Source organism: Sinohyriopsis cumingii, chromosome 1, assembly GCF_028554795.1.
Source record: "Sinohyriopsis cumingii isolate HCF-2022 chromosome 1, ASM2855479v2, whole genome shotgun sequence".
NCBI lineage: Eukaryota > Metazoa > Mollusca > Bivalvia > Unionida > Unionidae > Sinohyriopsis > Sinohyriopsis cumingii.
Genome location: NC_142961.1, coordinates 54,250,607 through 54,264,991, shown reverse-complemented (window position 1 = coordinate 54,264,991; position 14,385 = coordinate 54,250,607). Strand labels below are relative to the sequence as shown.

Genomic DNA, 14,385 nt, shown 5'->3' with positions numbered 1-14,385 from the left:
GATTGAAAACAGCATGGATAGTAGTAACGTATAGTTTGAGTGAGATTAATCAGTCTTGTATAATGAGATGGAAATAAATCCAAGGCCCTACCGGATGAATCTACACTGGACGGATGGAAACAATGACTGAAATGAGATAAAAAATTATGCTCTGCTGAATAGAGATTGCATTAAATGTACACTTAAGTTACACAATATATGTAAACTGCTGAATAGAGATTGCATTAAATGTACACTTAAGTTACGCAATACATGAAAACTGCTGAACAGAGATTGCATTAAATGTACACTTAAGTTACACGATATCTGTAAACTGCTGAATAGTGACTGCATTAAATGTACACTTAAGTTACACAATACATGTAAACTGCTGAATAGAGATTGCATTAAATGTACACTTAAGTTACACAATATATGTAAACTTCTTTCTTCAAATGAAACTTAATTTTTGTAAGATCATGTAAAAGAAAATTATTGTTAACCACATTTGCCAACAAAAGGTGGTCTCCCTGGACAGGTAGTATCTCATTACACTGTAAAATTACGCTGAGAATGGAGACATGTGGTCTTTCATGCATCTATTTTCAGAATTTGAAAAATATACAAAATGTGCGGTTAATGTAGAGCTTTGTTGTTTATGCTAAAACAAGCTTAACATTCAAAGATCTGTGATAATTCAGGGTATCATCTTAATCAGCATTGAGAATTAGAAATTTTATTTTAAAACCTTTACAGCATTAGAAAAAAAAAACCAAAAATACAACCAATGTATATTGCAAATAATTTGTGTATTCAGTTTACATATTGCTAGGAGCAGACAGAAATCATGCATGCCTCACAATTCTATTTTTGGTGAAATTTGACTTTGATATACTGATTTTAATCATTTATCTTCAAAAACAAACTTTTAAATGTTTTTACTAGCTGTATAAAAAAGTAATAGAATATTTCTTTAAGTTAATAAAGTTTGTTCTGTAAATTCAAAGCATTGGGATATTAAATGCAAACAAAGTAATCTGTTCTACAATATTAAGTCTGTAATTTCTGCATTACTTAAAACCAAAGACTAAGTAATAAATTCTGATATTTTTCCAAGTCAATCGTCAATGAAAAGTGAATAAAAGAAAATATGTGCTCAGCCATGATCATCAAAGGTCATTGTGAGATCTTAGTACATCAACCTTACATCTGAGAAGAAGAGAAAAATATGAAGACATAGAAAAGAGTCATAAGAAGAAAATTGTTAACAGAATAACTTGTTGAAAAGATGGTGTCAACAAGAAATCAAATTCACAGTCAAAAGATATCACAAGTATTAGGCAATTAAATGGTATAGTTATATTTGTATCACTGTATGAACTGATGGGAGGCCAATTAGTATTCCCAGTGTCTATCACAGGTCAAGATTTAAATAATACATGTGTTTGCATGGGACTGGGAAATCACACAGAATAAGCAGTAAAAATACTGCCAGATTCTGATTCTGAGGCTGGAATTTCCCTTTCTCACACCACTGCATATGATAAATTATTTTCCTCCCATTTCTAACCAGGAATAATAGTGAATAAAGATGGCAGGTCATTGTTATAAAGCTGACAATAAAAATACTAAGAGAAATATAGAAAGAACAAATGTTCTTCTTAATGTGTTTTCATGATGTCATAAGCACATTAATGTAATCTACAGTGTCAGTGAGCACATTAATGTAATCTACAGTGTCAGTGAGTACATTAATGTAATCTACAGTGTCAGTGAGCACATTAATGTAATCTACAGTGTCAGTGAGTACATTCATGTAGTTATGCATATACACATGGCATTCTCACCTGGGCAAAGTTTATCTCAAATGTACACGGATGACAGAAATATAGTTTTACTCATAATTCATGTGGAAATGACAGCAGTGCCAATTTTATCTTCTATGTTTGGTGAAGTACTAGGACACACTTTCATAAAACATCTCAATATTGAGTTAAAACTTGGTTCAAACATTGAATGTAATGTACAACATGATAACTGCATTAAAAAAAGTTTAGAATGAAACTGGTTATCTGCAGGCTAAACATTTTGACAACAATCTAATATTTTACTTGATATAAATTTTACAAAAGGGAAAAAATAATATTAAGCTGGCTACACACTCTTGTTAGGAAGTTTTAAGAAAGCAGGGCTGGATTTAAGTACCTAGCAAGTGCAGCAAGAACAGAAAATGACAATGAGTAGTCACCAGGTTTTATTCACCCAAAAGAACTTACCAGTACTATTGCTGTCATACAATAGACGGAAGCTGTCAGTATGCTCATGGCCATAAAACTGTGCAGTGATAATATCAGCATGCTTCCGAAGCAGGTCAAGATATCGTTTGTTGTAATCTTCATGAAACCAGGGAAAACTGGGGATCTTCTCAAAGAACCCTGGAGGAACATGTGCTACTAGGAACACCTAAAAAATGTTAAGTTGGTGCACTTAGAGTTTAAGCATGCAAAATGCATATCACTGTATCAGAGAAACTGACCTATAAACCAAAACTTAAATGGAAGGATAATCAGACAAGGGTAACACTGCTACCATATTTGTGGTAGGGCATAAAAAGAAACAAGGCCAGGGCCTCCGTGTTGAGCCCACAATCAAAGAATTGCTGAAAAACTTGGACCACCACTGGAAAAGTGACTGCTATGTCTCACTTTCCATTAACAAAAGCTCAACAAAAATAGGTTTGAACTAAACTAATTTTAAAAAGTATCTAATGAAAACTGAAGGAAAAATTAAAATTCATTCATATATATGTTGTTTCTTGCTAGAATAGGATAACTAAAGGATCCAAAATTAAATTAAAAGCAGTTTTATTTGTTTACTTACAAAGTAGGAAATGCCACAAACATTATTATCCAAATAATTGTATTCAGAGTGAAAGAAACTGAAAGAAGGTAATTATGGAAGTCTTACTGTAACAGTAAAAAAATTACTGATTAACCAGTAATATGATTTATATTGGGATAGTCATGAAACTAAAAGCATATCCTCAATTCTACACATAATCAAGCAATAATCACTCAGTGATTCTGTTTACAGACATGTGTATACTAAAACAAAAAAGGGTCTGCAGTGGGTAGAATAGAGCAAATAGTTAATTTCAGTTGCATTTCTGATTTCATCTATTCATGATCAGTACATATATATTTTTTGACCAAACTGACTACACAAGAAGACTTCTGGTAAAAAAAGAAACATGGCAACATTACTTTCCCAAGACTGTAGCAGCTATTTTGGATGTCTGAATCACACTGGTTTCATTTAGGACCAAACAGACATCAAATGAAACCCTGAAATGGAAACTCCATGCTGATATGACCATCCATTCAGGATGATTAGTGATAATACTTTCAAGATGGCCAACATGGAGGCCATACTGGATGTCTGACCATTACCATTCTCATCTAGGACAAACTAGACCATGTGATGGATGTGTCAGTGAAGCTTCATGGCCATCCTCCACGTTGTTTAGGATAAATCGCAATAAAACTTCTGACAGTAGACATATGGATGACAGATGATCCCATAACCTCGTCTGGTCTTTGACCAGTAAAACTAAAAACTGCAGTGTAAGAAAGGTCTTGCAGTCACAGTCCATACGCTCGAAGGGAAGTTAAATTAGGGCACTTACAATCATGGAAAGACGTCACTCGGGAAATTTTTTTGTGTTCAAGTGGGTATTTGAGGGACAACAGACCATCCCAAAAGCGCTTCTCTCTTTCTGCATTGGGTTATTTAGTTATTTAATCAATAATGATGTACTTTAACAAAATACCTAAAAATAAACTCCAAACAAAAGAAAGAAGTCTTCAAGTATTAACTTTTTAAAATTAGTTCTCCACATGAATTCTGCTAATTATGACTGAACTTACACAAACTGTTGTTATTAGATATTCTGTCACCCTTACAGTGTACCTTTTACACTCTAGGACAAACACACATATTTTTAAGAAATCTCTTCGTTAAAAATAGTGATACAATAGTTTAAGTACTGATTCTACCTCTCAACACAATCATAATCATATCTGAAAATGATGGAGACATCAGATGAGTGTTGACAGCTGAAATTAGGTGACAATTGAAATTTGGGTGCAGTGTCTGCAAATTTGACTGCAAGATTACCATGGCTTGAAAGCTGAAATATAACCAAAATCTATACCAGTAAACTCACAATCATTCCAGTTTTTTGCTTAAAGAAGCTATGTTCTGAAATCTGTCGGATATGACTGTTCTGTGATATTTCTGCAGTACTCCTAACCCAACAAAATTTGCTTTATTAATCCATGAAAGAATAAAAAGCTGTTAATTTTACAAAACACAAAATACACAATTTGAAGAATTATGCATCCAAGATAATTTTCTGTCCTAAAATTATAGTAAATTTTGGAATTTATTTTCATCGATTTAGTAATGCAGTTGTTAATTGCATTGGAACAGAATTAAAAAAACAATTCCATGCAAACTGACCATGTTTGCCTCAAAAAGTATATATTAATAAAAAGAAAATCTACTCATACACTAGTAATATTTTGTATTGTCACTTATGGCTTTGCACAATTTTAAGTATTATTTGTACAAGTCATATTGATACAAAAGTTGCTGTCCTAATATTGTAAATTTTTGAAAATTCTATGTAGTAACGCAATTGTTAATTGCTGTGACACAGAATGGAGAAATGAATCCATGCAAATTGACAGTTTTTGCTTTTAAAAATAAAATATATAGAAAATCAACTCATAAAGAAGAAACATTTTGTCATTCATGGATTTGCCACACAATGTTTCCCAGTTCACTCATGAAATACTTCCTTTATATCTACTAAAAGAAACATATATGTCTTCTATGTGTTTGAATTTTGTTGAAAGTATAATAATCAGGTAAATACTTTATGTGACCAATTGTTTTCTAATTACCCCAATTTTAGACCCGTTATGAGCCCTTGGGCCCCACTGTTTCTATTCCTAAACACTAAAATCTAGTGAAAATTCTTGCATGTTTACAGCAGACAAATTTTCCTTAAGTCAGGCTGTCATTAGTGAACTAGAGTCCTGTATGTTGATGATGCTTCAACTTGTTTCAGATTGCCCCCAGAATTACAAAATCTCCATTCCTTTTGGAATGGTGGGGAGATTTTGACACCTACATTTTCAGTTAAAGTTGAGCATGTTAATACTGCCCTGTACTTGCCCAAATTTGTTTATTTGCAACATACATTTTCCTTGCTCTTTCTTGCATCATCCAACTGTCCATCTAGCCACTGGAACTGGTCAGCAGGGTCAACAAGATGATCAGTCAATGTATTGAGTGTGCTATACAGGTTCGTGTTGAGGGCAATAATTCGCAAGCCAAAGTGAGGACTGATGCTGAAGTAACCACCTGACACCAGAAGTGGAAGAAAATTTTGACTGATTAACATCCATATACTGTGAAATTAATTTATTTTGCTGGTAACAATTTTCATAGTATTGTGAAAAATACAATTTTTGTATGTACTACATGAATTGGATCCTACTGTTTCCACTGATTTGGGGTCTTTAACTTCATGGTTTGTAGCATGCAGTAAGAGGTTCTCATTACAGTGAAAAGTATCTAAAAAGGTCAATTATAGGATCAGGTAAATTGTCTTTTATAGACAGGTGTTTCAGTTAGATATTATACCTAAGATTTGCTTAGGGAAAGGAGGAGGAAAGATTGATATGTTCTCCCTTCTTTCATCTGTCTGTTAGTAACTTTTCTTTCCTCTTATACCTGAGGTTGCAAATTCACCAAACTTGATGAAATATCTGCCTACATGAAAAAACCATCAGTCAGAGGGGAGCAAATTTTGGGGCTCTCGTCATTACCCTTGGGTCCCTAGGAGGGGATCAAAAGTTAGGTGCATCAAAATAAGAGTAAGAATGACATTTTAAATTTGCAGTTATAGGAAGATGACAAATAATTTGTCACAAATTGGTCCTGGACTGGGAAGGCAGATGTGTGTGTGTGTGTGTGTGCAAGTGTGTGTACTAAAAACCATGAAAGTTAACCTGGTGAACCATGGTAGACACCCCACAGTTAGTTCTCCTTTAAGTTCAGAAAGCACTTTTGGTTTTGTACATGTGCATGATGTTGTTGTCCTCACCAATAATGGATTGACTTGTAAAAATCACATTTGATTGACATAGCGATAATAAACATTACTGTGGACATACTAAATTACATTTGATTGACATAGCGATAATAAACATTACTGTGGACATACTAAATTACATTTGATTGACATAGCGATAATAAACATTACTGTGGACATACTAAATTACATTTGATTGACATAGTGATAATAAACATTACTGTGGACATACTAAATTACATGATAATAGTAACACAATTATGCACCATTTCTCTGAATTAGAGTAGATATCAATAAAAAGCCAATGGCTTATGATAAAAATCTGCAACTTTCACTTCAAGACATTGGTACGATTTTCTTTACGCACTGGGAATACAAACAAATCTGACATATTGGCAAGCATAACTATTTTAAGGTGAATCATTCAGACATTTTATTGTGATTTCTGAAAATGTATTACACAGTATATGCAGGTGTCCTTTCTTTAAAGGTATCATTTAAGGCAGGTGTCAATAAATGAGATGTTACAGAGGATAAAAACCTGAATGTTTTCATGTTGTTGCTTACTTAAAAATAAAAGTCTCAAGTGTATGACACAAAAAATTGTGTGGCTTGTACTAATACAAAAATACACAAACCCATAAACAGCTAATTAATTACCACTAGGAATAAAGATACTGTTTGAAATCTGAGTACCAGTACAAATGGCATTAACACTTACAAAAACAAAAATTTTTGTGTGCAGGTAAACTTATTTGAATAATTCAATACTTACCTACTACTACTGCACTGCTTACCTTCTGGGCTGGGACATAAATTCTTGGCCAGAAACGGTTGGCAAAGAAGCAAAAATGAGCCATATTTACATTGAACTGTAAACAACCATCTTTTAATAATAAGCTCATTCCACTTCCTCAAAGAAGCTAAAGCAAGCTAGAAAACTGTCTTAAGGATGAGATTTTCAAAAGAAGCTTCCATCAATGGCTCATAGGGGGGTTCAGCCAATGCCCTAAGAACATATGACAGATTTCAACAAAGCATTAGTGAGCAAGAAACCAGTTTCTGAAGTTCAAAATACCTGATGAGATTAGAAAAATGAGGAACTCCAGGAAATTTGAGTGTGTTGCAAAAGGGTCACCCTACCGGCCTTAACAGTAGACATGCAACATTATTTCTCCTCAAACAGAAAAGAGAAGAAAGTCAGCCGCTGTGCTCAAAGAAGGATGGGTAGGATCAACATGATTCCTACTGCTGAAGATTCTCCATGTTGCAGCATAAACCCTTGAAATGACTGCCTTTAAGCATGGATGATTCTGCTGTATTAATTTCTATTGGCAGCACCAAAATTTTATATAAAAAATATATAAAAAACAATTAAAGTTTGTAAATTCTGATTGCCAGAACTTTCCCATCATTCTAGGCATATCCATTAACATATGTCACTAGATCTGAACTGCAATTTTACTCTTTTCCTTACCAGAAGTCATCTTAATCTGACATACAAAAAGCTTAAGTGAATTTAATTACACAAAGCCAATGTCCAAGCTGGACCCTAAAATCCGAACGAAATTAACTCTCCAGCCTGAATAGTTAAAGCTGGTGAAAATAGGGAAAAGTGGGTGTGCTAAGTTCAAACTAATCATCTTAGACTAATTCTTTTGCATATTTTTGAGTCAGATTATAAAAATGACGATGGAATTTATTAAAAGTTTATAAAAATATTAAAACTTTTCTTATTCTACTTCACCAGTGTTGTTGTATAGCAAAACTGCAACCTGTAAAACAGGTTACAGTTGAAAATCAGTAACATGTTTCATATCAGAAATCTTCTTTTCATCTCTTTATATGATGAATTATTGGATAAAATGATTAATTTCATCAGTAAAGGAACCAGGTACATTCTCCAAGTTATAATTTGCTTCAGACTGGGCAACACAAATTCAATTTTTCACTTGTTTTTCAAGGTTCCTGTGTGAACTTTTGGCAGGAATTCTGTAGATTGCAATGTCATTTCTGGTATGTACGACAATTAAATTAGCATCAAACTGAGTACAGAACACAAGTTTACTATTTCTATCTTTTGCCTTCCTCTCTGAAGGGAAAATAGACACAAAAGTCAAAGTTTTATTTGATTATTAATGCACTGCATAATAAAATAAAGTGGGGGTTAATGTCATGGTAATTCTTTTTATAAGAATTTTTTATGTGCTAAAAAGGAGCATGTATTTGAAAATAGATTACAACAAAAATTATGAGTGACATGGCTTGGTAGGTTACCAACTATAGGCTACATATCAAAAAATACTTGTTTTGGGATGAACATTTTCCATATCTTGAGAAGGGGGCTTCAAAATGTCATTGCTGGAGTTATCGATGCTTAGCCAAGGTGTTGCAATTTTCAAACTTGCCTGAAAATTGGTCATAGTACATTGAATTCTTCATAGGAACCAAGGATGGAGAATATTTGGCCTGATTTCAAGCAGAGACACCATGTACTGTGACACAAGGTCTCTTCCCTGTGGTAAACTCCTGGGCTTGTCTACCAAAAGGTCAAGGAGGTCAATGAATCATGACTATTGGAACTACTAGGGAGCTAAAAGTATGAGTCAAGCAGTGTAGATCCTTTCTTGGTGGAGCACCTGCAAAATCAGTCAGAGGGATGGGAAGGTGTAAGCAATTAGATGATCTCACTTTAGACTGAAGGCATCCACTACTCAAGTAATTTGATTTGGGACTGGCAGGACAAAAAACAACAACTTATTGTTTCATCTTGTTGCAAACATGAACATTACCTGCTACACTTGCATTGCTTACCTTCCATGATGCAAAGTCCCACATTCAAGCTGCATGATTCCATTCTTCTATTAACAAGGAAGGTTCTAAAACTGACAAACGAACCAGGTACCAGTCCATTACCTACATCACAACCCCAATCCAGCTTATATTTTTCTTTTCTTGGATGCCTAGTGTGTTGTAGATTTGTGCTTTTTCACTTTAAAAAATTGCCTCTGCTTTCAGTTTTGGCAATGTCTTACATATACATTTGTTCATTCAAATGTTCATTTCCATAGTCCTTATTACAGTTAAATGTTATCTTAACAACAATTAATTTGTAATTTCAGGGCTTTTTAAAATAGAGAAAAGGACCTTACAAGATCAGATGATACATAAAGGAAAAGTCTCAGTCAATAAGAAACTGGTATGCTCTTTTGATTGTGGTGACAATCCATTGTGAAATAGTGGCAGTTGAAATGCATATAGAGCCTTGAGAGGTAGGAAAAGATGCTTCCTACCCTTTCTTTTTCTTTGGTTGCCTTAAGACAGAAACATAGTGCCCTCACGGAATATAAAAGTCTATCTGTATCATCTGCAGCAGAGATTCGACTGAGACTGGGGATTTCTACTGGTAGTGGAGCTATGGAAGGTAATTGATTTTTGTCTCTAAATCCTGGATGACAAAGGAGGGAAACTGAATCATAATTCCTTTTAAACTGGAGACAGCCAGTGTCAATAGATACGGCATCAATCTCACTTCATCACCGTGCTGAGGTGAGGGCAAGTAGAGAAGATGTCCTGAAAAGAAGGCGTACTCAATGGTTTATAGAGGTTTTTGGTTAATGACCATAAACACAAGATTCCATCTAGGTGTAAGAGAGTGCAAGACAGGTCTCTGCAGCTTAAAACACTTGATAAGATCGGCATGGTGTGAATCCAAACAAATTACAGTGCCTTGAGAAAATTTAAGCGTCTTAGAAATGGCACCTCTATAGCATTTGATAGTGGATACAGAACATTTTTTGTTCTCCCAGAGGTTATAGAGGGGCAGCAAGGATCAACACGTTTCCTGTTGCACCAATCACAGAAGATTCTCCACCTGGCATCATAGACCTTGGATGTAGCTCTCCTGGCCTGAATGATGTAACTAGCAACTTGGCCCAAAAGCTATTCTGGTGGAGAGATCGCTTGAGATGAGCCAAGTGTGAAGGTGGAGAATTTGTGGGTTGTTGTGGAGGAGGGATCCCTGGTGCTGTGACAGGAGATCCCTCCTGTGAGGAAGAGACCTGGGTTGAATGATCAACAGGTCTAGAAGATCACTGACCACGAGCACTGAGGCCACAGAGGGGCTGTGAGAATGATCTGAGAAGTGGAAATTCTGACTTTTTGCAGAACTTGAGGAATCAGTTGGAAGTGTGGGAAGGTGTAAGCGAAAAGCTGATCCCACTGGAGACTGAATGTATCAACTGCCCAAGCTCCTTGATCAGTGACTGAAGACAGGTAAAATGGGGGCCTGGAGTTGAGCCTGGCTGCAAACAGATCTATGAGGGGCCTTCCCCACAGCAAGAACAGGGACTCTGTAATAGAATGGTGAAGAGTTCATTCTGTGAAGATGGTTCTTCCAGTTCTGGAAAGACTGTCAGCCAAAATGTATGTCAAACTCTGAATGATATGTTCTCTTAAGTGGCACAGTGCAGGAGGTTCCAGACTTCCACACAAACAGAAGGGGCATGTGTGCCTCCTTGACGCTGGAGATAAGCTACGAAGGACATGTTGTCAGAGGAGACCATGACACATTCACCCCTTACACTCCTGATGCATCCTTGCAGTGCTAGGAATACAGCTTTCCTTTCTATGTTGTTTATGTGGAGAGATGATTCAGATGGGGTCCAATGTCCTTCTAGAATTATATCCTCTGGTTCTAAATAAGTGCTCCAACTGGAATCTGACTCATTGGCGAACAGATAGGAGTGGGTTCAGGTGCAAGCATGGGGTCTTCAATCATGAATTTATCTGGAGTAATCCAACACTGTAAATGGTGATGAAATGCTGGTCCTAGAAAGAACATTGTTCATAGAGAATCTTTGTAAGGTTTTCACCTTGTAAGGAGAAGGAACTGAAGAGGTCATGTATGGAGACATCCTAATAGAACCAAGTCGGCAGCAGCATTCAGGGTTCCCAGAATGGACAGATATAGTCAAGCAGACAAAGAAGTTATTGCTTGTAGCATCTTTAACAGGGCCAGAATTCAATTTGTCTAATCCAGTGGAACTCTAAGTTTTGGTTTGTGAGGAAACTTATCCCCACATAAACAGTCTTGCGATGGAGTGAGTTCCAATTTTTCAAGGTTGGGCAAAAGGCCCAACTGAGTTACCATAGCCCAACAGTGGTACTGAACCAGATGAAAGAACTGGATTTGAACATTGAGGATCAGCCAGTCATTGAAATACTGGAGAATTGGTATTCCCAGTAACTGGAGGTATAGTGCCACTATTCCCAAAACTTTGGTAAAAACTCTGGGAGCGGAAGAAATTCTGAATGGTAGGACCTGGAATTGAAAATCTTCCAGCTCTAAGCGAAACTGGAGATATATTTGATGAGGTGGAAATATGGGGATGTGTAGATCAATGGAGACTGCCCAATCAGAAGATCAAAGCGCATTCCGGATTGAGGTGGTCTCCATATTGAAAGGTTCTTCCAGAAGAAACCGGTTTAAAGCTGAGAGGTTGATTACAGTGTAAAACTTTCTACTTTAGTTTGTGACTAAGAAGATAATGGAATAGAAGGCAGGTGACTGATCGTTCATGTCCCTCTCGACTGCCCTTTCTGCAAATGTATATGCCATTTCTGTAAATGTATGTGCACTTCCTCCCTCAGTTTCACCATATTGGATTGTTGAATAAATATGGGGGTCTTGGATAGAGGTAGTTCATTCATTATAGAAAGGACCCAACCATCATCTGTGATGCTCGACATGGCCTTGGAAATAAAGGCCTAAGTGAACACCGATGGGAATGACAGCGCAAATTATGGTCCTGTCATTAACAACAAAGTTTGGTAATTGATCCTAATTGATCTGATAACGAATTAAATGAAAAAATAACGTGGTATCACACTTTATTCACTCTACCACAGTAACAAACTACAAAGTGGTATGCCACACAAAAGAACACGGCAAAAACTATTCAAAGAAATTAGTTTGCACGTTTTTTTGTTTAAGATTCTTATTTTTTTGCTTGCTACCCAAACGCTCCAACAGTCACAAACAGGAAGCTACATATTTTACATTTCCATTGAAATAATTATAAGAATTAGATCAATTTATTACGATTAAATTATTGACACATCCTTTCCATACAACTACTTTTTGTATGATGATAATAGTTTTTATATTTTTCCCTTACAAGAATGAACAAATAATTGAATACACGTGGAGATATCCAAGCAGAATGCCATACATTTGTTGGGAATTAAAATCTCTGAGCATGGGCATCTAAGATTTGAACATTTTCTGCCTTATTATTAATTTCAACAATACACTGAGGTTCGATTAATTAGGAACATTTACCAAACTTATGATTTATGATACCGTAATTGGAGCTGTTAAATACAACACGCCGAGTGTCAGATGGCTTCGTTTGATGGGAACACACCTTTTCCAAGCTGAAACTAACATTACCTTCTGATGCTAATATTTTATAACAGTGTTTACAATAGCCACTGCATTGTTCATGCAGAACATCCGCTAAAGTTAAGTCTTTGTTAGGGAGAGGCCATTTAATTGTGGGAGGGGGCAAAGACACGTGTTTTGAAATGTGTTTCTTGCTCTGCTTTCTTATATAAAGGACACTGTGCCATTCCTTTTCTTGCTTTAAATAATTTGCATCAGCTATACTATAACATCTCGTATTTCAAAACAAGGCACAATTCCCTCCTTATAAGACAGGCAAAATGCGGCATTTGATAGAAGGTGTTCAGCCACCGGAAAAAAAGCAAAAGTTGAATGAGAATGATGAGGAATAATTCTTATGATAGGGAAAAGCGTAATGGAAAATTTCAGAAGAAATGGACAAAAGACAGGGAATGGCTGAATTATGATGAGGAAAGGAACGTTATGTGGTGTAACTGGTGCATGCAATTCGCAAAAACAAACACACAGAAAACATCCAGTTTTGTTGTGGGTTGTTCGAACTTTAAAATTGAATCAGTAAACGTACATAAAAGCTGTGTGACATTGTTTTGTGAACAGGACTAGTAAAGATTTGGCAGGACTAGTAAATTTCTCAACATACTAGTCCTTCTGGCTACAAAGAAATTTGTGTTAAATTCAAGCCCTGTAATGTAACACCACTAGGTATAATTAATGTAGAGGCCTGGTTGTAATTGCGGTTAAAATAATGCTGCAACAGGCAAACTGTCTCTGGTGTTTGGCACATGTCTGATCACATCAACATCCTTGAAAAAGATGTGTGTTTGATTTGGAATTTTAAAGTAGCTTTAACAATTTTTCAGTCATATCGCTACGATGTCTGCAGTGTGGCAGTTTATAGTGATGTCTAGCACTGGGGCATCATGCCACAGACATGTAGCATGATGTCCCACCCAATCACATTGTCCTGAAACCAGGCTGACCAGTCCTAAGACTAACCTCTTAATGCTGAACGCCAAGGGAGGCAACTGTTGGTACCATTTTTGTAAGTCTTTGGTATGACTCGGTTGGGGATCAAACCCACAACCTCCCACATCATGGGCGGGTGCTCTAACCACTAGGCCACCGGAGAGGTAATGACATGTCAATGTTTGGTAATGGTTTATTTGGCTGTTGCTAACTGTATGCGATTTAATTATGCAGATGAAACTTTTTTGGAGTGGACGAAATGCCTTCTTTGTAAAGGAAGCAATAGATTTATTGTCATGTAATTTTTGGTCTTTGTCTGATGCTGTTTTGTTCGAGGTTAATTTCTCTGTGGTACCCTGTTTTGTTCAAGGTTAATTTCTGTGTGTGTGTTAATCAAAATCTTTATTTAGCCTATGCTGACCATGTTACGATCTTGACAATTACATCTGGCTGTAATCATCAAAGAGAAGAACTCGACAGATGTGTGAAACCCAAAATTCTATCATAACATTGTTGAGACCATTACCTGTAAACATCGGCTTTTACAGATAATGATATAATATTAATCTTAGTGTTACATGTACTTTTTTAGCCAACATTTCTTTCAGTAACAGAAACCTGGGTCTCAGGACTGGCTAATGTGGGTCTGTGAGAGAGCTTGCCAGTAGCTTCCCATTGGTTCCTGTTGTTTCCTGAGGTTCTTCCTCTACCAGATATACCGGTTACCTTATCCTGCACCGAGAAATGACTGTAAACCCAACACAACAACAAGAATCTGACATGTGACATATACGATAACTCATGAATTATTTTACATTCATGTAAAACTAACCAGCCACCTCTAGTCAAA

The 14,385-nt window shown here is 36.0% G+C and overlaps 1 protein-coding gene across 2 annotated transcripts in view; it reads right to left on the bottom strand.

Annotated features, from left to right (window-relative positions):
- Positions 1-14,385, bottom strand: part of LOC149806889 (acid sphingomyelinase-like phosphodiesterase 3b) — a 43,065-nt gene that overhangs the window by 14,146 nt on the left and 14,534 nt on the right. Inside the window, exons 4-6 of one of the 2 annotated variants that reach the window (XM_089959165.1) lie at positions 5,246-5,409; positions 2,256-2,442; positions 92-126 (exon numbers count right to left, since the gene is read on the bottom strand). In XM_089959165.1, the coding sequence (XP_089815291.1) occupies positions 101-126; positions 2,256-2,442; positions 5,246-5,409 (377 nt within the window). In that variant the 3' untranslated portion in view covers positions 92-100. The remainder of the gene's footprint in view (positions 1-91; positions 127-2,255; positions 2,443-5,245; positions 5,410-14,385) is intronic. The other variant, XM_089959157.1, reaches the window with a different exon arrangement.